Source organism: Fibroporia radiculosa, assembly GCF_000313525.1.
Source record: "Fibroporia radiculosa TFFH 294 genomic supercontigs, scaffold1959, whole genome shotgun sequence".
NCBI lineage: Eukaryota > Fungi > Basidiomycota > Agaricomycetes > Polyporales > Fibroporiaceae > Fibroporia > Fibroporia radiculosa.
In genome coordinates this window covers 13,482-37,397 of record NW_012133324.1, presented here as the reverse complement: position 1 = coordinate 37,397, position 23,916 = coordinate 13,482, and the positions used below count along the sequence as shown (strand labels likewise).

The 23,916-nt window shown below is 52.3% G+C and overlaps 9 protein-coding genes across 9 annotated transcripts; 4 read left to right on the top strand and 5 right to left on the bottom strand.

The window, feature by feature from the left end:
* Nucleotides 1-938: 938 nt before the first annotated feature.
* On the bottom strand, nucleotides 939-3,636 carry FIBRA_03380 (uncharacterized protein; the record flags this gene model as incomplete). Its single annotated transcript, XM_012325224.1, has 7 exons — nucleotides 939-1,631; nucleotides 1,701-2,054; nucleotides 2,117-2,383; nucleotides 2,433-3,185; nucleotides 3,239-3,317; nucleotides 3,372-3,503; nucleotides 3,563-3,636. The coding sequence occupies 7 exons, from the start codon at nucleotides 3,634-3,636 to the stop codon at nucleotides 939-941; spliced, it is 2,352 nt and encodes a 783-aa protein (XP_012180614.1).
* Nucleotides 3,637-4,468: 832 nt separating this feature from the next.
* FIBRA_03379 (uncharacterized protein) lies at nucleotides 4,469-9,971 on the bottom strand (the record flags this gene model as incomplete). The annotated part of the gene is made up of 8 exons (XM_012325223.1): nucleotides 4,469-5,002; nucleotides 5,035-5,209; nucleotides 5,265-7,994; nucleotides 8,051-8,288; nucleotides 8,338-9,267; nucleotides 9,316-9,455; nucleotides 9,515-9,904; nucleotides 9,955-9,971. 8 exons carry the CDS (start codon nucleotides 9,969-9,971, stop codon nucleotides 4,469-4,471), a joined length of 5,154 nt encoding a protein of 1,717 aa, XP_012180613.1.
* A 1,455-nt stretch (nucleotides 9,972-11,426) lies between these two features.
* FIBRA_03378 (uncharacterized protein) lies at nucleotides 11,427-12,687 on the top strand (the record flags this gene model as incomplete). The annotated part of the gene is made up of 8 exons (XM_012325222.1): nucleotides 11,427-11,544; nucleotides 11,597-11,749; nucleotides 11,803-11,920; nucleotides 11,971-12,063; nucleotides 12,118-12,161; nucleotides 12,202-12,214; nucleotides 12,271-12,544; nucleotides 12,616-12,687. The coding sequence occupies 8 exons, from the start codon at nucleotides 11,427-11,429 to the stop codon at nucleotides 12,685-12,687; spliced, it is 885 nt and encodes a 294-aa protein (XP_012180612.1).
* A 370-nt stretch (nucleotides 12,688-13,057) lies between these two features.
* FIBRA_03377 (uncharacterized protein) lies at nucleotides 13,058-14,404 on the top strand (the record flags this gene model as incomplete). Its single annotated transcript, XM_012325221.1, has 6 exons — nucleotides 13,058-13,171; nucleotides 13,228-13,261; nucleotides 13,314-13,418; nucleotides 13,466-13,558; nucleotides 13,614-13,722; nucleotides 13,780-14,404. The coding sequence occupies 6 exons, from the start codon at nucleotides 13,058-13,060 to the stop codon at nucleotides 14,402-14,404; spliced, it is 1,080 nt and encodes a 359-aa protein (XP_012180611.1).
* Nucleotides 14,405-14,522: 118 nt separating this feature from the next.
* FIBRA_03376 (uncharacterized protein) lies at nucleotides 14,523-15,431 on the bottom strand (the record flags this gene model as incomplete). The annotated part of the gene is made up of 4 exons (XM_012325220.1): nucleotides 14,523-14,766; nucleotides 14,821-15,058; nucleotides 15,112-15,218; nucleotides 15,274-15,431. The coding sequence occupies 4 exons, from the start codon at nucleotides 15,429-15,431 to the stop codon at nucleotides 14,523-14,525; spliced, it is 747 nt and encodes a 248-aa protein (XP_012180610.1).
* A 717-nt stretch (nucleotides 15,432-16,148) lies between these two features.
* FIBRA_03375 (uncharacterized protein) lies at nucleotides 16,149-18,542 on the top strand (the record flags this gene model as incomplete). Its single annotated transcript, XM_012325219.1, has 3 exons — nucleotides 16,149-16,269; nucleotides 16,574-17,112; nucleotides 17,166-18,542. 3 exons carry the CDS (start codon nucleotides 16,149-16,151, stop codon nucleotides 18,540-18,542), a joined length of 2,037 nt encoding a protein of 678 aa, XP_012180609.1.
* A 1,127-nt stretch (nucleotides 18,543-19,669) lies between these two features.
* Nucleotides 19,670-21,011, bottom strand: FIBRA_03374 (uncharacterized protein; the record flags this gene model as incomplete). The annotated part of the gene is made up of 4 exons (XM_012325218.1): nucleotides 19,670-19,867; nucleotides 19,920-20,433; nucleotides 20,684-20,863; nucleotides 20,923-21,011. 4 exons carry the CDS (start codon nucleotides 21,009-21,011, stop codon nucleotides 19,670-19,672), a joined length of 981 nt encoding a protein of 326 aa, XP_012180608.1.
* A 473-nt stretch (nucleotides 21,012-21,484) lies between these two features.
* Nucleotides 21,485-22,232, top strand: FIBRA_03373 (uncharacterized protein; the record flags this gene model as incomplete). Its single annotated transcript, XM_012325217.1, has 4 exons — nucleotides 21,485-21,716; nucleotides 21,766-21,829; nucleotides 21,879-22,107; nucleotides 22,158-22,232. The coding sequence occupies 4 exons, from the start codon at nucleotides 21,485-21,487 to the stop codon at nucleotides 22,230-22,232; spliced, it is 600 nt and encodes a 199-aa protein (XP_012180607.1).
* A 93-nt stretch (nucleotides 22,233-22,325) lies between these two features.
* FIBRA_03372 (uncharacterized protein) lies at nucleotides 22,326-23,639 on the bottom strand (the record flags this gene model as incomplete). The annotated part of the gene is made up of 6 exons (XM_012325216.1): nucleotides 22,326-22,496; nucleotides 22,553-22,728; nucleotides 22,799-22,901; nucleotides 22,954-23,017; nucleotides 23,070-23,292; nucleotides 23,360-23,639. The coding sequence occupies 6 exons, from the start codon at nucleotides 23,637-23,639 to the stop codon at nucleotides 22,326-22,328; spliced, it is 1,017 nt and encodes a 338-aa protein (XP_012180606.1).
* Nucleotides 23,640-23,916: the final 277 nt, after the last annotated feature.

The window sequence follows — 23,916 nt, the reverse complement described above, 5'->3', positions numbered from 1 at the left end:
TTTTTTTTTTTTTCCATTCTTGTGTCATCATCTTCATCTGCACCACAGATCAATTATACACAAACCTTCGCATGTCAAGTTTGGCTGGCCGATAAAATACAGCAAGTCCAACTTGAGGTCAAGTCTTAACGCCAATCACACTCACCGACTTGTCTTCTGTTGCAGCAGGCTCGACATACCGCCTTGCCGCTTTTGGAACAAACTTCAGGAATATGAAGTGCGCCTGACCGTAACACAACAGTCTTGATAGTCACACCACAGGTAGGTGCCATGCAGCTTGGAGATATGAAGGCTATAGATATGCTTGACGGTATGGATACGTTCATATAAACCTGCCTGTCTTTGACGTACATTTTTAGGTTCGTCTTGACATATTTTCGGACAAACCGCACAATGAGCCTTTATTGGACAGAATCGGTTCACAGCTCCCTAAACCGCGCTTAGAGTATAATTCAATTAATGCCTTCGACCATCGCATCCTCGCGCACCGCCCGGCCTTCCTCGGGCGATGCTCACATCACCGACCTGCCAATGTTGTGCACTTATATACGTACACTCCACCACCTCGGAGAGATAATGAAATATCGATTCCATCCGGGAGTACCAAATACATGACTAAGGATGACAGACAGCCAGACGGCAGGGCAGATGAGTTACTAGGATAACACAAGCTCAAAATCGACAGCGAAGATTAACGCGGGACAAAGTATGTAAACAACGAAGCATACGGAATACCAGCGTCGGGGGCGCACGGCTTTTTGCATAAATACATCAACGACAACATCCAAGAGGCGGCCAGACGGGACCTGCTATCCGCGAGACAAGCGCGGCGATCCAGACCCAGACCGAGGCGCACCGGGAGGGAGAGGGCTCGTAGTCCATCCACAACATTCAAGAAATGCTATACACTAGCGCGCGTGCCGCCCCACACGGCGCGCTCACTCTACGCCTGTGACGCTGTCGGAGCTGAACCATTCTCGGAAGTCCTCCTCAAAATTCAGCGCACCACCGCCGTCTTGCCCGAACGAGAACTCGTCCAGCCCAGGCCCCATAGAGAAATCAGCTGAAGAAAATAGCGAGGCGCCCAAATCAGGCGCCGGCGGCCCCGGTGGGATGCTAGGAGCCATAGATGGTGTTGACGAGTTATTCATCATCGCAGACGGCGAGGGCGCCGGCATGCTCCCTGCCGGAGGCTGGTTACTCGGGGTATGTGGAGCAGTCGACGTTCCTGCAGGTGCACCACCGCTGGGAGGAGGCTGGCCTTGACCCACGCCCGCGGGAGCGTTCTGTGGCGACGCGTCCACTCGTCCATTCGGTGCCGACGAATCGCCGCCAGAGCCATCCTTGTTCGGACCAGCCATGTTCTTAGGGGCGGACATGCTTGGTGACGGTGGCGGTGGCATCATATTCCCCATAGGCTTGTTCTGACCCATGCGGTTTGGCGGGCCTCCGGGAGGAGCTGGAACGCCAGGAGGGTATTGACCTGCAGGTGTTCGCAAACCGTGAGCCATATTGAGGACGTTGTCAAATGCGGGAGGCGAACCAGTCACACCAGGGGGAAGTAGAGTGCTCAATGCGCCATGTGGAATATTGTTCTTGTGCAAATTATGCATGGTTTGTCGATACTGCATCTGATCACGATCGATGTAAAGTCAGCACATAATTTCAGATAATGATGCAAAAGACGCCATTTCGCTGACCTGTGATATCTGCTGGTTGTTCATCATACCGTTTGGCGGCGGGTGATTCATCATTCCCGGACTCATCGTGTTGCCCATTTGTTGCGGACCACCTAGCCCTGACGACATGGCCATATTCATGCCCGGATTGTTACCCATGCCTTGCATAGCCTGATGGCCAGGGAACATCGGTCGCATCATCCCATTTGGCGGCATGTGAGACGGCCCTCCAGGACCGCCAGGTTGTAGTCCGTGGTATGGACCCGGGGCCAATGGCGTCATAGGAGGTTGCTGGGGAGGCTCTCCCGCTGTTGACGAAACGCGCAGCCGCTTGCGATCGGGAGGAGAGGCGTCATTCCTCGGTATCTGCTCTTGCTGAATGAGTGAAATAACATTAGCGCCAAGTGTTACCAGATTGGCGCAGAGAAAATACGAACTTCGTGGCCTGGCGAAGCACTATTTCGCTTGTTACCGCGTTGCTGCTGTTGCTGCTGTATTTGTTGTTGTTGTGCTTGACCCTGTGGCTGGCCTTGCGGTGGATGTTGCGAGTCTGGAGGCATTTGCGGGTTCCGCTGCTGATTTGGAGGGCCTGAAATTGAGGTCGAAGGGCCTGCAGCAGCATTGCTTGGCCCAGGTGGTCCCAGAGGTCCCTGCTTGTAAGGCGTCAGCTGCCCTTTTCGTTTAGCGACATTAATCAGCCGTTGCTATAAGGTCGTCAATATGGTATTTCTAGATCCAGCAACGTAAGTGTACCTTCTCTTCTACAGAGAGTGAGGGCAAATCCTTATCACCGACACCAGCCTCCTGTCGAAGTTGATGCAGAGCTTCTTGAGGCAAACGAAGAATTTCGTTCAACATCTGAGTGTCGAGCCGTATGTCCCCTGTGTGCATATTGGGGATTGCACGCGCCTGTAGGGAGGGACTAGGTGATGGGATCATACCATTCGGACCCGGAGAGTTTGGTTGACTGGGCGATCGTCCATGGGGCTGCTGAAAGCCAGGTTGTGGTGTATGGGAGGGACCCAGGGCACTAGAATGAGCATTGGGGGGTAACATCCCGCGACTGTTCATCTGGTTGGAGAGTTGGGCATTGCCTATGGAACCCAATGCAGCTGCGGGATTGTGCTGCTGCCCTTGGGCGCTGGGGTTCTGCGATAAATACGGCATGGCGGCTAATCGGTATGGTGTATCTTCGCGAGGGACACGCTGTTGAACACCTACCGGTCTTTGTCCTGGCTGCACCTGTTGTGCACCAGGGGGCTGTGAGGGTGCCGACGCACCTGGAACACCCGAAGGTCCGGAGGTCCCATTCATATGGGATGCGCCTGCAAACGAGGATTGGGTGCCGTTTGGCATGGGTCCTTGGGTGGAAGCGACTCCGTTGGGTGCAACGCCGTTCGGAATAGGGCCGTTGGGTGGATTAGGTCCGGGTCTGGGAACGCCGCTGAGCATACGCGGCTGTGGTGGCTGGGAAATTCGCGCTTGTTGTTGTCGGTGTGATTGGTGCTGTGGCAGCCTCTCAGAAAGACTGGACGACGGCAGAGGAGTACGAGACGCACCTGGACATACAACATAGCATCATCCGGCCCCGACATACTACTCTTTGCTGTGAATAAAACCCAGAAAACGCTCCACCATCTAGGGAGGGCACGCGAGTTAGCGCGGGTGCAAAAGAGACAAAATTGAGCTCACTCGAAAAGCAGGCCCTGTTTGGCATTTATGGGTGGTTGAGAATCTGGAGTGATCGCGGCATCATGGACCAACGCTTCGGCTGTCTTGGTGTATCCACGCTTTAGACAATAATCGTAAATATATATGTTGAACCTCCAGGCGAGGAACTATGAGCATCAGCGGACGAGATGGAGATGAGAGAGACGACACACATTTTGTCGCCATCCCAAGACTGAGCATTGGAGGGAGAGTCGGCCTGGGAAGCGCCATCCGCGCTTGTGGCCATTGCTGGCAAGGGCGACGAGAAGAGTGTGGCAAGATGACACGAAAGCAGAAGGCGACTGCGAGGAGATAGCAGATATGACTGGCTGGAGCCGCGAGGGAGATATTGTCAAGATCCTGATGTGTGGGATGGTTGAGGCGCAGACGGGGTGGATGGCGGGAGGGACGAGGAGACGCGCAGAGCACGGGCGAGGGGGACGAGGGCAGGCGGGAGGACGACGACGGCGGGGGGAGGGGGAGCGTCGTGGACGACGGCGAGGAGAGAGATGGTATCGCCTGGGATGGGAAGGAGGGCGCAGGCTGGCGCGGTGCAGGCCAGAAGCGCGAGGACGCCCGATGAGAATCGGGCGGGGGGACTTAAGTAAACTCAGCCGGCAGTCTGCGCCCGTGCGAAAGCTGCCCACTGCAATCTGAGATGAGTCCTCCACGCTCTCGCTGAGTCGGGCCACCGCGCCCTCCCAATCTCAAACACTGTCCCCACAACTCCGTGTCTCGTCCAGAAAATACCGACAGACCGCCCACGGGGGCGTAGACGAATTTATCAGATTTTATTGACCGTGATACGCGCGCAGTCCCATCGCGTCCAGAACATGCCATATGGGCCACATCCTCGAAAGAGAACGCCGCTGCTGAGGACTCGGATCGGAGACGCTCTCTGCCGGGATTTTGGTTGTCAACTCCGCGCGGAACTGAGGTTTCTGAGGCGGGGCCCAACAGTCTCCGCGCGGAATCCAACCGGGCCCGACAGATCGACGGCGCATCGACCAGTCGGTCGCCCTGCGCCGCCATGATCCATGATTATAATATTAGAGCTACTCTACCACACCCAGCACCCTTCAGTGCCGCCGCACGGCCGCGATCTGAAAGTCCCATCCCCCGAGCACGTATTTCACCTCAAACAGCCGTCTCAGCTCCCTCCACCCTGCACTCGCCTCCTCGAATTCGCGCCGGTCCGGGACGACGTAGATGAAGTCGGCAGGCGACAGCAGCGACCGCAGGAACGACCCCACGAGGAACGCGATAAGCGCGACGATAACGACCGTCGACAACGGGTAACTTCCTCTCCCTCCAGCCCTCCGTGATAGCAGGCCCACCCGCTCGCCTCTCGCATCCGGCGCACCGGCCCCGTCCTTCCTTTGGCCGTCCCCCGCTATCGAGCCCGGGACATGCTCGCACGAGGGCGCAGCCGGCGAGTGCACGCTAGAACGCCTAGACTGCGTCGTGAATCGCAGAAGAGGGTTGGGATACGCGTTCAGGAAGCGCAGAAGTCCATTCGTGGACGAGTCAGCTGCTGGCGTCTCGGGGATAGAGACCGCAACTTGCGGAGCCTGGTGCGTGCGCCGCACACGGAACTTCTCAGCAACCGTCATCTGACATGGGTGTAAATGGTATAAGCGCTCACATTGTCACCCGCGTCCGCACTATCCTCTGGCACGGCGCTGCTGCTCTTTGTCGTGTCCGGCGTGTCGCGCTGCGACACACCCTGCAGCGCGAGCGACGCATCCTCCAGCAGATGGTCGGCCACCGCTACCGCCTCCTGCAGCTCCTCCGGGATTGCGTCTCCGTCCCCAGATGAGCTGTAGCCTCTGGTCAGTCTTCCCCGCACGCTGCAAACATGCAAAATGTTCGCACCCGGCAAGAAGGTCCATTTTGAGCGCCCTACTGTCCACTAGGTCATCTCGTCCGAGACTGCTCAGAGACTCCTTCTCAGCGAGGACGGTCACTGCGTTTCCGTCTGCAGTGACTGTTGTCTTCTTGCTCGAGCGTCCTGCAGGGGCCGGCTTGATCTGCACCTCTAGGATGACGCGCCCCTCCTCCATCTCCGAGAACCATTGCGGCTTTGGCGGCGCACTACGTACCTCGCCCGTCAACGGGTCCTGTATCGTAGAAACCTGATATTGCGCCGTGGGCAGCGTCAAACGGAGCAGATGCCGCGGCGGGCGGTCGGTGTTCAGTCCTGCAGAGTGCAATGGCGACGGGGGCAGGGTGAACGCGGAGTATGAGAATGGCAGTTTCTGTTCCGGGGGCGCGTCTCCGACTGGAGAGGAAAGCGACACACGCGTCTTCGACCTGTCGATCCGTGATGCGAGGTGGATTTCGTAACCATCAGGGTACAGCTTCGAGTCGATGACCAATTCGGATACAAGCAGGTCTTTGGGATGCCGAACTTCGCCCCGGGATGTAAAAGTGGAAGTTCGTGCGCCGTCGCGGGATCGAGACCGACCTGGGTCAGGAGATACGCTCTTGGTTTGCGAGGTCGATGGCGGCAAATCGGAGAGTTCTTCACTTCTACTCTGTCGTTGCTCATCTGGAGGAGATTTCGCTCTCACAGTTAGGGTCATCCTGCGAGCTTTGGGAGTCGCATCGTTGAAATGAGACGAACGCCGTGGGGACAACGCGGTAGAACTGTTGATGATCATCGAGCTCTTGTACGCTCTATTTGCAGGATCATACCTTGCCGCGATCAGCGTGCGGTTAGAGTCTCGACGCCGGAGGGTCCACGCTGTCTGCCTTAGAGGATCCTCGACAACTGGCGAGAGCGCTAAACCCACGGAAGGAAGCCTCATCAGAGGGGGAGACGATATACTCTTCACGTAAGACTCGACGGCGATGATTGACTTGGGTAGCATTCCGTTGATCATCGAGTTCACCGCTGCAGGTACTGAGCCTGCGTAGTCGACCGCGACAACACGAGTGCATTTTGTCGACGGAATCGCGTAGTTTTCTGCACCGTATGGATCGAGAGTCTCCAGAATCCATCCATCAACGTAGACCCGACCAACTGGAAGTGAATACGAGTTGTACTTGGAAGGAGAGAACGACGAGACGGACTCTGGAGAGAAAGACGCTGATACGCAATAGATCGCCGCTCGCTGGTCCTGAGAGTGTTCAAGGTCGCTAGCAATGCGCCGAGACGATGACGAGGACGCAGTTTCTCGTGCCGTCAGCGAGGCTAGATAGAACCCTCTGTCACGAAACGGGAAGGCCCCCTTCATCACGACAAATTCCGTGTGTAGGTCGGCCCCGAATACCTCGAAGACGTGTACGGAATCAAATCGTGTATCCCAGTTCTTTCGGCAGTCATAGTTCGCCAGAACAGAAGCAAGTTCCTCCGCAGAAACGCCTTCAATAACCTTTTCGCCCTTGTGCACTGGAATAACGGGCGATATCTCTGGATCCGTCTTGCGATACACAGGAAAATCCTTTTCACTGACCAGCGCCCAACCTTCGGATTTGGGACGCGCATGGACGCTCTGAAGGTACGATAGGGCTTCCAGCGCATATTGCATAGGAGGCTTCGATGCCGACGGAATTGCATCCATGCCATTAACCATAGCGGGAGAAATAGCAGCGACGGCTTGCTGTGTCGTCACCGTTGCCTGCTCTACAGCAAAGCTGAAAAACTTGTTAAAAGAGGCCACAAACGTCGGCACAGACGTGACAATGCCATCGGGAGTCGGCAACCTGCTGGGCTCGTCCGGAGTCTGTGTACCAGCATCGGCGTCCCACTCTGCTCTCCTCCTCCGGATCACGCCAATCACAGGTGGCTGGTCAAGAGGCACTCGCGCAGGCTTGACACGCTTTCGCTTCTGCAGATTCTTCACCTCACGATCCGGCAGCTCCTCCACGTCCACATCCACCTTGGCACCATTCACCATGACCAACCCCTTTTCCTTCGGAGCGCTCATCGGACCTCTACGCACAATAATTTGTAGCCGTTCCTCTTCTCCACCAACGGCATCATGAGTGATCGTGAGCCAAAGTCCACCCCCGCCAGACGACAGCCGATGGCGGCGGAGACAAGATATGGACTGTGGCGGAGGATCAACCACAATATCCAGCGACGAAGCCCAGTTGTCTAGATCGCATCGTAGCTCGCACTCGATGACGGGTAGTCCGGCCGAAGGGGGTGGGGTAATAGTAGTAGGCGAGTCCTCCGAGCTCTGTACCCCAGAGGTCCGACGGCTTGTACATGGCTCGTACTCAAAGCGGAAGTTGCCTCTTTCGTGGTCATATCGAGATTGCATCGCTCTCGCGCCTTCTAGTCGCGTGACGATGGGAGGGCCTCCACACCTGATGGCAAATTCACCTACACCTGCAACAGCAAGGATCATCTGCTGGGGAATCGAGGCCTTGTTTGACCATCCCTTGGGGTCGGACTGTTCGAGCAGCGTTAGCTGGGTCGTTGTAGGTGAGAGTGCCTCGATAGCCCAGCCTTGCAGGTCTATTTGTGTCCGGATGACGTTCGGATCAGCTGGTGGAACGTGGGGAAACAAGTTTGGATCGTCGGCAGAAAATGCGAAAATATGTATCGTAGTCGGAGACTTGTATACGGTCTTCAGCACGACCGAGTCTCGTTCCCTAAAGGATAACTCAGGTTCTACATGCCGCGTTTCAAAAGCGATGAGATAACGTACGTGACCGGCCACGCGGGCTTTGTCTTGTGGTGCCACAGCTCCGTGAGTTCGTTCAGATCCTCAATCAATACACTATCGTCATACAGCTTGTCCCAATAGGCCCGCGCGCCTGGTGTTGCGATAGCAGAATAGAGATCCCACAATCCTAAACCGACAAACGTAGCCTCTGCGCGATACACCACGAGGGTAGGGTCAATCGAGTCGAGTTGAGCAATTGTAACACCCCTCGCCTCGACATCTTCGCGGAGCATAAGATTCCTTCAATACACAGCAAATACTGCACTTACTGCGCTTCCACTTCGCCTCAGGCTCTTGCATCAAGGATGAGAAGTATATATAGTTACGCTTCACTCTCGAAAGAATTGACTTGTCTCCCGCAGCGGTGCGCGCCGACGCTGCACGTCTCAGCTGGGGTCTGTCTGCGATTGTAGACGACCTTGATGCGCTCTCAGCAATAGAGCCCATAGAAGATTGTCCGTTGAGGCTCATATCTGCTGCACTTGACATGTCTTGCAATACCTGTGCGGGAACTGTGTGTGTCAAAGGATCCCGTTCCTCAACTTGTTCTATCGACTGTGGTATACCATTGATGCGTATTCCGCTGGATGGTCCTGATAGCTCGACAGTAACCCTGACTTTCAAGACCACATGATCGTTGGGAAGTGTCGCGTGCTTTACAGCAAAAATCACCTTCTCATACTCTCCAGTGGTCGAATCTGACGTCGGTGCACTTCGTGTCGCGTGCGCGGTCCAGGGTAGCTGCGAAACTTGCTCAGATGATGCCTTCGTAGTGATCTGTACATCCCAACCCACAGACGCGGGTAGGGCGCACTCCACCGATCGGGCGAGTCTCCTATGCTGACGAACAGCATATAGCTCATTCAATCCCTGTTCCATTGTATGCGGAGTATCGTCGTCGTCTTCGGGAACTATTGAGTAGTCCAACGTGAGAGCTTCACGATCGACTTCAAACCGCACACGCTCGACAGAAACCCCGTTCCCAAAACCAATGAGCTGAGGGACACGCGCCCCTCGCTCCTTGACAGTCTTGTAAAGGCCGATCATCATCGCGCACAGTTGCTGCGCTAGACTTGATGTGGAGTTGAATGTCCACAGCGCCTTCAGGTTATGCTGCCAAAAGCAAGTGATACGTATTCGTGGGCCGTATTTGGATGGCGAGAGCGGGTCGTTTATGAGCTGTACGCACCAAGCGAATACTAAGAAAGGTCAGAAAGGGTATAACTAATCAAAATGGGAATACGAACGAGCCACTTCCGATCGCACATATGGCGGGGAAGGTCGAATGAAAACTGGCGCATCAGGCGAGCGAGGTAAAGACGTCGAAATATCGACCAGGGTCGTGGAGTCGTTAAAGGAGCGCGAGACTATAACCGCGTCCCTCGGACTTTATCCAGGTTAATATCAAGGCTAAAACGAGCTCCACGCATGAAGACAAATACTCACTTGGCTGGCCATCCAAGCGTAAAATTGATCTTCGAGACTCTCGTAGCTTGATCGAGCATCTCAATGATGTGCGCGCTCTCTACAGCGGGATCCCACTCTTTTCTCAGCTCTGGTGCAGATAAGACGGCCTTCCAGCATTCAAGAGAAGTTGGCGCATCTGTGATGGGCACATCCAGGATAGCTCGGTATACGGTGTCGCCGCCTTTTACGGCCTTCCTGTGCAGGAGGACATCTGTGACTTCGGGGATAGGTGATGCCCGTGCTTTTCCCTTTCCGCTGCTGTCGACGGAGAGAGGGGTCCGCTTCCAATCCGGTGATGCATGGGAGGCCAAAAGCTGGCGAAAATACGTGTCAGCGTCGTCGAGCGAAGCATACCATGACTGGCGTAGTCTGCGTGTGCACGTCAGAATTACGTATTCAAGCTGAGGCATTTCACTTACCCAGTCCCGTCAAGCATATATGTGTACAATTAAGATTATAGGGCGAGCAGAATGGTGCTGCAGAAACTCCCGCACCCGAAGTGAAAGATGTTACGTTACGGCAGAGTAAATGCGGCCTCAGCAGGCTACAAGTACAAGTTCAAGGCGATTGCCACTTGGAGCTACTCAGTCACGTGAACACTTTCCTTTTGGAGACATTATCACTGGACAGCGCCGTCACAGCGTATTTCGGTCCACAGATTGTGGTAGTCACTAACGATAGCTGCTATAAGTTGGTCGTACTCAAGTTACCATCGCATGAGATGACGAGCCCGAGGACTCCCACGTCCTAGCAGAAAGATCAGTGTTCCTCTAGGACTGGTCCGAGACGTGATTTTTCATCATTCCTCCGAGTTGCTCCTTAACATGCTTAGAGGTAAGTGCTGGTCAAAGTTACACGCTAGTAGCGGTGTAATGTACTCTCACCAATTCGATTCACCGCGCTACAACCCGTTAGGACGGCATGCGCCGGCCTGGTATCATATCATAGTTCCGGCCAGTAATGATGCAACTGCATTTATCAACTGCCAAATGAACGGTGATCGCTACGTCCACATCAGCCTACGAGTCCCCCCCTAGTAGCCTACTTACCAAGTTTGAATCTCTAGTTGCGGTGAGCATAATTTTTAGTGATTCAATCAACTTGCTGTGCAGTCGTTGAAATTCTGGTTTTTCTAAGTTGAGTAGGGCGTTCCGCACGGTTGCCAGAGCCGATCGCCCAGCGCTATTTCTTGTGGGTGTTTTGCTACTTGATACAGATCCAGGCCAGCACTCAAGCTGATTCGTTACATAACGACTAATCAGGTTCATTGTTCAGCACAATTCCCCTAGTTTCTGTGTTTTTCATTGTGTCCCGTCATCTCGCTTCGCTTGCGCGCCGGAGCCAGTTCATTCAGACCAGCTACGAATCTCCCCGCAAGTTAACAAGAGGAGTCAATAGCAAGTGTTACTTTCTGCACATAACCAGGCACACGGTGGTTTTGTGGAAGTACTATTGCCCACGGTATTTGAATTTACAAATGCAGTTAATATTGTTCAGTTTAGACTAATTGATATTATAGAACGTCTTAAACAGGTTTAGACCGCATCATCCCATCAACTATCGTCAAAATCCCGATGCATTTGTCTGGAGTCGGGGTCGTGACCCCTCTCCGCACTCTTGTGTTTGGGATGAAGTCAGGCAGGATCCACCCTGATCAGTTTTATCATGCTCTTGATCACAATCTACGGTGGTTTTGAGATCCCGTCAGCGATTTAAGCGAGGTAAAAATTGAAAATATGGGAACTTAACGTCCAAACGGTGTCCAGAAATTCATCCAGTGGCTAGTGCTTGCCATGGCTATGCATCAGCACGCGTCTATCTTCTGGTGACATTTAAACCGCCCACACAGTCTACTTGCACCCACCCCTCGACCCCATCTCTTTTCCTCATCATGTCCAAGAATCCGACCAAAGCTTCACCAAACCCATCTCCCACATGGAAGTCTTATTGGAGGCTGACAAGGATTCACCTCTGGCCTGCCGGTACCATCCTCTTCTTTTGGCCATGCAGTACGTGAATTTTAAACCACTAATCTGACATGACCTGACAACTGGCGTCCAGTGTGGGCATTAACAATGTGTGGGTACGCGCTTGGGCTTCCACCGAGACAGCTTGCCATCCAGGCATTCGCCTACCTTGTCGGTTGCACCATCCGGCATAATGCCGCATGTATCTGGAACGATATTTGTGACAGGGAATTTGATCGTCAAGTTGGTACGCGCGCTCCCACGTTAGGACTCTCGCAATCGTTTGACGGGAAATCACAGAACGTACGAAGTCTCGACCTATAGCTTCTGGCTCAATCACTGTTCCCGCGGCGCTGCTTTTTCTCGCCGTACATTGCTTCGTTCTCATTGCGGTGCTCGCATTGGCGGGGCAAGAAGCGTACGTGTGGTTCGTCGAATGTCTTGTCGCTCTGACTCATGTGATCACAGATCCAAAGTGGGACTCTTCGGTCTGCTGACATTTGAGATGGTCTACCCTCTGTCAAAACGTTTCACCAACTGGCCACAGGCATGGTTAGGCGAGTATTGAAATGCGCCGGATGACGAGATGATCTTGGGAACTTACGCTGTTCCCAGGGTTCGATTGTGCTTGGGGATTTCCAGTCGTGTGGATTTCGAACGTAGGCTCCGCTGACTGGAAGCTGATGACTGTCATGATAGTGGGGGTTGTCTGGTAAATTATCAGAATCATTCTGATAGCTTTCGATATCCTCTCACATTTTGTCCCAGTTGGACCATTCACTTTGACACCATTTATGCATGCCAAGACAAAGAGGACGACGTTCAAGCTGGAGTCCACTCTTGTGCCCTTCTGTTCGGAAATTATATTCGGCCCATCTTGGCCCTCTTTGCGGCTGCCTTCGTAGGCTGCCTCGCGTACGCAGGACATCTGAACGGCCAGAGTCCGCTATACTTCGTGATCACCGTTTTGGGCACCGCCCTTCACCTGATCTGGCAGCTTAGCCATGCTGATCTGGAGAAGAACGGTGGGAAGATTTGGAAAGTAAGTGGTTTCTCTTAGCCATAGATTTTACATGCGTCCCCACCGAGCTCATCACTGTTCCCATCTGACAGTCCAATGGCGGTCTTGGCTATCTGATTTGGGGAGGCATGATATCTGATTACACGTACAAGTTGATGGTATAAGTGTTGTTGTAGCGACTAGATATGGATGTGGTTTGCAATACGCCTGCGCGACTTGCAGTATTTCGCGTGCATTGTAATCTTGTACTTGGAGATACGAGAAGTTGCGTCGCATCAAAAGAGACGGTTCCAAGTTTGAACGTCCTTTGTCTAAGCTACCATTAACGTCTAACTGAGTTCAAAGACATAAGTTTGGTACGACGCCGTTTGAACAGCATTCCAACCCAATGTCTTTCGCTCAGCACCTCCTGTCAAATTCGATTTGGAATTTGAATGCTTTCATAATCTGATTAGATTACCACTTTCAAATGAAGTCGAGTCATGTCGCATCCGGCCGCCTGCACTGCATTGATTGTTGCAAAGACGCGTCATAATGTCGCAAACAATGCTAGGGCGAATTCTCAGTATCCAGTCTCATGTCTCATTCGGGTATGTGGGAGGGAAGGCTGCAGTGTTCCCCCTGCAATGCCTTGGATATGATGTAGATGTGCGTTCTGATACTGGCATGATTCCTAACCAAATGTCAGCTCATGGTACTTTTAGGTGATAAACACTGTTAATTTCTCTAACCATTCTGGTATGCTCAATCCATATGTTTGATGTGTGTCGTTAATTGCTTCCCGCAACAGGATATGGCCGGTTTGGAGGCACGAGGACTACTGCAGCTGAACTTTCCGGGATCTTTGGTCTGATGGAAAAGAATGAGCTGCTACTATGCGAGCGATTGCTCACAGGTTTGTGTCTCTTATCTCGTTCGTCGACGCCTACTGACTCATAAAAGGATATGTCCCTGGTGCGGAAGCGTTATCTGCTGTTCTGGGTTTGGCTGCCAAGATGCGGCGGCAAAATACAGAACTCATATATCTGCTAGACCGTGAGTATGTCATTAAATGCTACAGCCATGTCTGATTGTGGTATACTGTCCACAGCTGTCTTGGGGGATGCAGGCAAACTGTATGTTGCACCTGACACGATACCAATATACCGCGAAGCCCTACAATACGCCTCAATAATAACTCCAAACTGGTTTGAAGTAGAGTCAGTTGACCTTGCCTCCCCGGCCCCTGCATGAATTCACTGTTAACGCATGACTAGGATATTGACCGACGTCCGAATGACGGACCTGGCTTCTCTACAGCGCGCTATCAAGATTCTGCACAACGAATACCACGTGCCCAACGTCGTGATCAGTTCGATCCCACTTCGTGAATGGCTCCTCAAAGCGCTGCCTGCGGATGTCCACACGCAAGTTGCACCGTCGGATCTCGACTTCCTGGCATGCATAGCCTCGTCCTCACACGTAACCGCTGACACGTCCACGAAGCCAGCGGTACATGTAGCATGCATCCCATGTCTCCCGGGGTACTTCTCCGGCGTGGGGGACCTCTTTTCTGCGCTTGTTTTAGGGCACTTCAACCTCCCTCGAACCACATCCGCGCCTGCAGGCGGGGCACCAGAGACTCCACTGTCATACGCAGTATCGCAGGCATTGACAAAAACACATGCGATCCTCATGTTGACACACCAGCATGCCGCGAGCCTTCCGGAAGCTGACCGTCTACCCACCGACGAGGAGCTGGACACCCATGAACCGGACAGGAAAGTACGGCGGATGCGTGGGCGAGAATTGAGGCTGATACAGGGACAAGACATTATAAGAGGCACGCGACCATCTCTGTACAGACAGATGATGCCTTGGCCATCCTTCTGGGAGACGTAGAGATCCACACAATAGATATACTAGACATAGAAGCCAATCTAGAACCTAACATCAGTATAACGTATGGATGCGAAAGTAGGTATACATGAATTCCGTAATCCTGTAAGCTGTCCATATGTCAGCTGCCTCCAGTTGTAGTCCGGGTAGGTCTCCGCCGTCGTCTCCGATAGTATCTGATTGCTATGACTGCCAATCCACTGAGTACCACCCCCAACACTGCACCTAACACTTCCGCGACCACATCGCTCGTTGTCTGGGTGCTTGATGGTGATGACATCTTCAGAGGAGCTGCAGATATGATGGGCGTAAACGGAAGGATTGTAGCTGATTGCGGTAGTATGGTTGACGCGAATGGTGATGTTCTGAGAGATGGAATTGAGACGACAGCAGTTTCCCGATGAAAAATGATCACCTACTGGTTACTAGGCGTAACAATCGTCAAGTTCGAGAAATCCAACCGTGTCCCCTTGTCAGACGCATTAATGTACGTAATGGTTAACGTAGTGGCACGATCGCCTGGTAAATCGACCACGGCGATGAGGCCGACCGCCGTGTCCACCTGAGATGTGATAGATACTGTAGGATCTTGAGTGGAAAGGGACACGTTTGCCATTGCGGTAGACGACGATGATGTCCATATATATAGCTGAATACCTATGCATGTCATATATAACTCGGTGTTGGTATGTAAAGTAATCATGGCATACCGGTGAATGTCAGAAACATTTGTGGTATCAAGTCTCCACTGGCGGCGGTGGGACCATCGGTTGAAGCAATGTCGATACCAGACCCATCGGGAGACGGTATGAGACGCCTTCAGCACATGTTAGTGAGTTAGAGCTAGAAACTACATCCGCTGATGAACGCACCAAGCGCTAGCGCAAGTCTCCACCGTACCACTGCATAATGGAGGGCTGTACACGATCTCCGACGCGGTAGATTGCAACGTCACATTGACTTGACCATTGACAAGGAGGAGCACGCCCAAACCGAACAGCCAGCTATGTAGAAGGTGTCCAACCTGCATGTATACGGACGCAAAGATGGACGATCCCCTAGGGTTACATGCGACAAATTTGCATAGCAGCAGGGGGGAAGATCTGCTGTCGTATACTACTTACATATATTTATGTCATGGCAACCAGATGACCGTAAGGTCGAAGTGACGCCCGCAATATACATCCTCGGCTCACGGTTCCGTGTGAGTCTGGAGGATATTAAGTGGACTCCATCCAGCTGGATGCAAAACTCGGTCCTTGAGCTACTGAGGTGTCGTAAGGGCTAGTTGAGGCAGCTTCGAGGGTTCTCAGTGGACGAGCTAGAATTCTAGATTTTGTCGTTGCCACAAATGTGAACAGTCCACGCGTGTGCAATGCGGACGACGCCAAGGAGCAAGATGGGAATTGGGTTACCCAAGTTTGGTTAAATATTTGACAGATTATATAACTTATATACTGATCGCCTGTATAGAATATCGTCTTGAATAAATTCGATTCAATATGATCCATTTAAGAGCACGGAGATTTACCGGAATTCGGATAAGCCTCTTGCCATGCGGTCACGCGCCTAATCATGTGCATATTCCATCAAATCTGAGACGCGGCGTGTGCATTCGACCTGGACGAGCTTGCTCTCCTCCTCCGCGTGTCTGGCGTCGTCCGCAACGTTTCCTGCAGGAAACCTCACTCTCATTTCGACTGTCCCTCTTTATACTGCGCCCTCCTTTCGAATCACAAAATCTAAAATGGCCGACACTATTCACGCCCGGAGGATGGATGTTCATCGTCGCATTGCTGGCCGAGACATCTTTCAAAGCATAGATCCCCTAGGTCCCTTTACCTTTGGTCCCCCTAATACGGTGCAGAGTGAGTCTTGCTATTCTGATATGTAACAATATTGTGTTGTAGTGGTCAAGTGGGGAAGATGCACCATATCTCTTGGGCTCGGACGTGGCCCACAGGTGATTTCATCATCAGTCGCAAATGCTTTCCAGAGCATCGAGGCTGTTATAGCAACTATCGTGTGTAGGAACTTTCTGGTGATGTTCCCCACCCGCATGAATATTCAACTATTTCTGCACGTCTTCTCGACATCTATGTCATAGCAGCCTGTCGATAATCTTTCATTCTCTTTTGTTGTCTCTTCGGCGAGGCTGATCAAATCTTCCAGCTTCTCCGACCCTGGCTCCGGCACCGCCTTCAACCTCCATACCTCCCACTAAGCCGACTACGACCCAGACCACTTCGGACGACAAACCAACTCCGTCAAACGCGACTACCGCCAAGACTTCGACTTCGTCGTCGCGTGTCTCGTCCACAACGGGCTCATCTGCCTCGAACTCGACGGCTTCGTCCTCAAAGACGACGCCCACGACGTCGAGCACCGCGACTTCGACATCATCTACGTCGTCCTCGACTTCGTCGTCCACCTCATCCTCGTCCTCATCGTCCCCCTCCCCCACAAGTACTACTCAGTCTGCCATCACTTCACTTACGACTTCAAATCCTATTGCGGTATCTACCACCCCACTTATACTTACATCGACTGTCCCAACCGCGTCTTCGCTGTCGCCTTCTCTCACAGCTAATGGCGCTGCCGCTAGTGCTTCTGCGTCCTCTGATTCTGTCAGCACGGGGGCCATCGTCGGCGGGGTTGCAGCTGGAATTGTTGGCGTGGCTGGCATATTATTCGCAGCACTCTACTTCTGGGTTGGTTCTGCTCTTGAGTGATATAAAACGATCCACTCACACATCATTGACAGCGTCGCTCTCACAGGCACGATGATGACACCGAGGATGATTTCAGTGCGCGTGCACTCAGACACCAGTCGGTCATTCTCCCAGACGAAGGTATGCCATCACGTTCGGGCTCCATCCACCGCGGACCCAGCCCAACGCCCCCAAATGTGATGGAGCAGACCATGACCGACGCCGGTATGCCCGTAGCACTCGGTTCGGGATCGACTTTCCAGGGCTACGGTGCGCACGGTGGGTACTACAAGGACCGTTATCCCGCCGAGCAGTCGTTTGAACCGGGTCAATACGTTCCTACGAACGCTGGAACGCCCGCGCAGCCGATGATGAATCCATTCGTGGCATCGTACGGCCAATTGCCCCTCGCCGCAGCTGCTGTCAACGGCTCTCCGTACGCCTACGCAAATTCCGCGCAGCAGTCGGTCTCTGGGCAACCATCGAACGTTGCAGGGCCGTACTTTGTTCACCGTTCACCCACCAGCCCAACGCCTGCGTTAACCCGCCAGCCAACCTTTGTTCCCGCCCAGAATGTGTCGCACGCGCCGTCTAGCGTTGTCACGTCGAACTTATACCGCCAGCCGTCCGATATTGTTGCTGACCTCCTGTCGCGACAACAGTTGGGAAATGCGGCACAGTATTTGAAACGACAGTCGCCTCCGGGGAACTCACCGCCAGGGCAGTCTGGTCCTGGTGCGCATTATGTTGATCTGAGTCGCTCCAGTGTCACGCCGTTCCAGGCGGCGCAATACTCGGAGATCTCACGGCACTTAAACATCTCTTCGCCATTGCCCATGCCGTCGCCGGAGGCTGCCGCTGAAGCGGCCCGCGTTGCTGTGAGGAGCGATCCGACCGTGGCACAGAATGCTGCATCTCCTGCTCGCCATTCTGGAAATGCAATGATCGACACTGTGTCTAACCCGGATGTCCCAGATCGTGAGCAACTCAAGTCCCCCTTCGATGATCCTGAGGACGTGCATGGAGTGGTGATGGATTCTGAAGGCCACGATGACCGCTTCGTTGACGCTCCCGAGAGCGTTAGGTCGAATCGCGACTCTTTTGCACCGCCCCCTTCGCCACGGTTCGAGTCTCACGTCCGTGTGCCATCCACTCCGCCTATTCTCCCAGAGATTCAAGTCCCCCAGCGCTCATTCTCGCCGATCTCTACGCCTGCATTCATGACGCCCATTGGACCTTCCCCGTTAGTTTCGTCGACAGTTTTACCGCCGCCTCCGGCACATGTTGCACCGACTTCGTTCACGGAAGATCCTACGAAGAGTCTCATCGCCGCCGCTGGACTGGATGAACCTGTTTCTGGCCAACGTGCACAGCGAGTCGAGTCAATATATACGTTCTATGACGATAGCAATACCCATGTGGATGCTTGACGACACTCACACATAAGCGGTCGTTTCAAGAAGACAGACTCTTGTCCGAAGTTTTCCGGCGTTCAGTGCCCCGTGTTGTACGATTATTTGCGCCTCTTTTGATTGTACTTCGTTGTGCTTCTATGCTTTCCGTGTAGTGGATTCATGCCCATTGTGACAGGAAGGGCCATAATCTACTGTTGTATCCAGCTAAGCTGTTGTCGTTTCCCCAATCAGCTTGCATGGTTGATTCCTTATGATATATTTATCTCCTGTGCATGCTGTAATGTTGTTTTCGGTGTTTTGAGCGCCTTGCACTGAGTCTTTTTTTCTGCGGACGGTCACATTTACTATCTTCACGATCTACTTACGAGACGTTTCTGTCTCGCATATACCACATGTTTTGTTTTGTCTATTTGCTTTTGATTTAAACTAATGTGCGTACATTGTGGAAATATAGGGTAAATGTTCGTGTTTTGGAGTCGCTCGTACTACGCTTCTAAGTTCTTATCCTCAACCTATGGTCGATGTCCTCACCATGGCCGCTCCCCAAGCGGCTTTATCGATCTAACTGCTCCGTCTGTCCCTCCATAGAGTAGTTCCGCACTATTTTTTTTTCACACCCCACTGCGCTCTCTCAGTACTGCCGGTATATCCGGACTTCCCACAAAAGGGCTGTGTACGCGTTACTTCCACAGCGCCCTCAAACAAACGCTTCCACTCATGCATCATGCGCGGGTATGTACTGAGTTTCTACAAGCCTTCTACAAGCCAGCCCGTATTTGATAAACGTTCGGCCCAAACTCCTTAGTGTTGTGGCATGTATTGCAATGATGAGTGAATCCGAGCGATTCAACCCAAGGAGAACTGATACAGAGTTCGGTAGAATCAGCAATCCATGCGTTCATCGATTTATCTCACGACAAAAAGCTGCAAAGTGCATAATATCACACAAACGTAATGGGTATCGCAGAGCGGTGTGTATTATGAAGCGCATATGAGTCCACATGCGTGACTATGGTTTGTACTTCAGTGGATGATGAATAGGGATGCAATCTATGCACTAATGCAGTATTGCAAGAAAATATCATAAGTAAACATACGATAAGCAGACCAAACAGCAAGACTCTAAATGTCCGTAGACAGCATCATGCGAAGCGAAGAACAGCCTCATAGATCGAATACATTACTGCAGCATTCGGAATGACTCGCATTAGGTGAGCACTGAGGCCGCCATACAGAGAATGTGCGCCTTCTTCGGCTATGACAAGCCGCAATGTCTGCACAAGCCCTGTGTATTTGACCTTGCCGTCGACAAGAGGCTGTCGCAGTCGTGTGCGAAGCACCTAAAAACGCAGTCCATGTGTGTAAGATAAACAAAGAGTAGGAGATACTCACCTCATGCGGGTACGTGATTAGACTTGCTACGCATTTGGCCATCCCTGCGCTACCAAGCATGCCTAACCATTCCTGGAAACCGCCCTTCCCTTTTGTATTTGCAGTTAATCGCTTGAGTCGCTCATATAGCGTCCACTGGATTGTGCCCTCGGTGACACCCAGATAACTAGCACTGAGACCCTTATAGAAGCCGCGCACTCCCTCCTGACGCACAATCTGCTTGATAACAGCCCAGGAGCCACCTACAGTAGCCTGTCCCGACGACTGACTGAGCTGCAAGCGCGTCTTGACGACCCATATGGGGTTGGTCGCGGTACCAGTCACGATGCCTGCACAAGTTGCGGCCGCGAGGTGGACGTAGCTGTTCTCCTGGCCATCGTTGAACTGGTTGGCGATAATGTGCTTCCCGTTGCCATATGTGAAAAAGTTTATCGATCGCGCAGGAATGGCGCCGACCAGCGTTGGACCCAACCCTCGGAAGAGTGCACGAAAGGACTCTTCTCGGTAGATATCACTATGGCCCAGAGCAGAGTCAACATAAGTTCAAGACGTAGTGGCGAAAGAAGACCCAGACGGGCAGGCAGACTGCAGCATATGTTCAGTATAGAGCATTTGCAATTTATGGTTGGTTGTCAGTCGTCAAGCGCCAAGCCCTCTACTCGCACTCGGTCGTTCACTTCAGAGGTTACTCGGAATGCCCGCTGACAAGTGAAACTCTGGAGTGCCCGCCCAAGGTTCATTAAGATAGGTGGAGAAACACTCACCGAATGATGTGACCCGTCTCCACAAAATGCCACAGGAGGTTTGGTCGATGAGGGGCGACCACAACACCGTTCCCAGCCAACCCCAGAGATGCATGCTTCACTCTGAATAAGTCCGACTGCAGCCGTGTTTTGACTACATCAAAAGGGCTGGTGACGATCGCTCCGCACATGCCTCCCAGTCTGCACGACACGCACGCGACCAGTGAGTGAATGTCAAGCCATGCTTGGAGGTCACTCACCCGCCTGCTACGAAATGCTGCCAAGACTTTGCGGGAAGTAAGCCAGTCTTTGAAGAGCTTGCGACGGGTTGTGGAGGGATGCCAGCCATCTCGCTGTATTTGGAGTGGACCAGAATATGCAGCGGATGTGTTGGCTGTCCTAGTAAGGAACAGAGCAAGAGAGACCAGGTAAGCCAGCGGACCAAATTTCGGCATGGGGTTGTAGATAAGATTAGATTGCCGCTCGTAAAGTGAATCTTGAGTCAAAGTCGATCGGGCTTGACTTCCGCATTCAAGTTGACTGCTCAACTACCCTGGCATTGCCCCAAATATTCTTCATGGATACTGGGATTGTATACAAAACATAGATATCTGAGAACGCTAACAAAACATTGTGAGAAATGTTCGTGTTGTCAATTGTCAAGGTATCGCGTCTCTGACTATTTCGATCGTTAGGCGCAAGAACTTACCCGGTCTGTTTTTCAGGATACAGTCGCCGTCCATCCATCCCAGTTTGGTGCACCACCGGAACAATCCATCACAAATGAGCTGAATAAGAAGTACGCGAATCGTGTCCTTCACGATGTCGGACTATGCATCTGTGTGTTCGACTTGTCCGAGGTTGGGGAGGGGAAAGTTAGATATGGGGACGGCTTCCTTTGGTACAAAGGCGAGTGCACAATTAGATTGTCGGAATGTAAAAGGCCACAATAACCTAAATGCTGCAGTCATCTTTCGTCTGACTGTCTTTCGACCATTTCCCTCCGAGGTCATCCTGGCAAAAGTAAAGTCCTCAGACGAGGATGGAATAAGACGTAGGTCTTCCATAATTCAATAATGCACTATCCCTCAGTCCAAGTGCAGTAACAGTAGGTTTCTTTGACGACGTGTATGTTCCCCTCATATACCTTCCGGAACCATCCGCGTTGTACGTTCTTTTTTTGCGGCCGCCCCAACGCTCATCTCACTGCCTGCAGCGACCCAAATGAACGGGCACATTTCTGGCTCCCGGGAGCCGAAGGAAAATCATCACATGAACTCCTTGATTCTGCCACAGCTGATCGAATGTACGTGGATACAGGAGAGGTTGTCCGGGTACGAGTAGAAGCCGACGAGTTTTACGATGATGAACCTGGGCCACCCAAAGCGACAGAGGGTGTCCAACAGGCGCAGGCCGAGGGGCGAAGACCTCCATATACAATCACTGTGGGTCGAAGCCTAGAGTGTCATTCTAAAATCTGACCCCCTACATCCAGTGTTCGATTGCGGAGCAAGGCTTAGGTCCCATTACCTGGTGGAAAAACGCTGGCGTTGAAATGGACGAAGGATGAGGCGAATAACTTAGAAGATGGCCGTATTGTACTAATACCATCCTCGGTTCACATGAAGATTTACAATATACAGTTCAATTGTACAAAGCCGACTCAGTTTTCCTGGCGCCCAAGCTTGTCCAGCGCCCGGATTCCTTGCTCGAACCACTCCTCGCGCGTTATCCAGAACTCTTCTCGGTTCTTCATAATGTCAGCCAATACGGCACCACCGAGGAACACCATATGTTTTCGGCGTGGGGGGTCTTCTATCCGGATCTTGAATTTCTGTAGGGGGTACGTTATTGATTGATAGACAACGATGGCGGGGTTCGGGTACGCACGTTCAGCCGGGATGGATCACCATTAAGTACTTGTGTCAGGTACAGCTGCTTCATCTCCTTCTCGAGACGACTTGGCAGGCCGGGGTACATACTGGAACCACCAGAGAGCACAATGTGCTTGTACAACTCAGCGCGTACATCTAGTGCTGCGTTTTGAATTGTCTGGAACAGCATCTCTGTATAAAATCGTATTCAATACAAGCACACTGATCACATTGAGCTGAATGAAGGTTCACGTTTACCTACCTGCTACTCCCGGTTGCTCAACGTCAACCAGATGCGGCTGGAACATACACTCGGGTGCTTCGAACCGCTCAGACCCAATTTTAATCACTCGGCCGTCGGGCAACTAGGAAAGATGATTTCAGCGCACGAGATTATACTATATAAAGACGATTTACTGTGTAGCTTTCAACGAGAACAGTTGTCTCTTCTGAAAGTCTTGTGTCAAGGTCCAGATCGTAGCTGCATTGGATTGGTCTGTTTTCGGCTCGTTGTAGTCTTGTGATGCGCGTACCTGACATAGCACAGCTTCTCTTTGATTTCCCGTACCGTCTCGAAATCCGCCGTTCGATTGAAGGCGTACCCTCGCATGAGCAGGAGCTTGATTAGATATCGAGTTACGTCCCGGCCAGCGATGTCCAGACGCCTGGTTAGGTGTGGAAGGGCAAATCCATCGTACACAGGAACAATGTGTGTTACACCATCTCCGGAGTCCACCACGACGCCGGTAGTTAGACCTGACGAGTCGAATTATAAGTTAAAACGACAATTAGAATAATATGGTAACAGTTGCACGGAACGAACCTTGCGCATATAACGTCAACACAGCTTGAATCGCAACATACACCCCCCCAAACCCATACTCCTCAAACATGACCTGACACATCCTCTGCCGGTTTACCTTCGGGTTCATAGGAGGCTCAGTGAGTAACACTTTCCTGCCTTGCGTATTTACTCGTAGCTTCTCGTCGAACGTGTAGTCCCAAAGTAGCTTCATATCTTCCCAGTTACGCACAATACCGTGCTCCATGGGCTGGGTAACCTGCAGGTAATTGCGATTCTCTGCGGCTTCGTCACCGATCATGATATCCTTGATTACTGCTGACCCTATCCGCTCCTCTGCTCGCAGAATAGGTCGACCAACAATTGAAGGGAATACTAAAAACCATTGTGTTAGCCCATTTAAATCAACTTATCTAGAAGAGATAGCCATGCCATGTTCAGGGAAATTGGAGCCCGCATAGCCGACCTTCACGAACTGAGCCGCAGTTTTAATAATATTCCATAAGCAAATGACTGCATTAGCACTCACACCAGTACCGTTATCAACCACCAGTGGCACCGAGGGATCCATAATAACC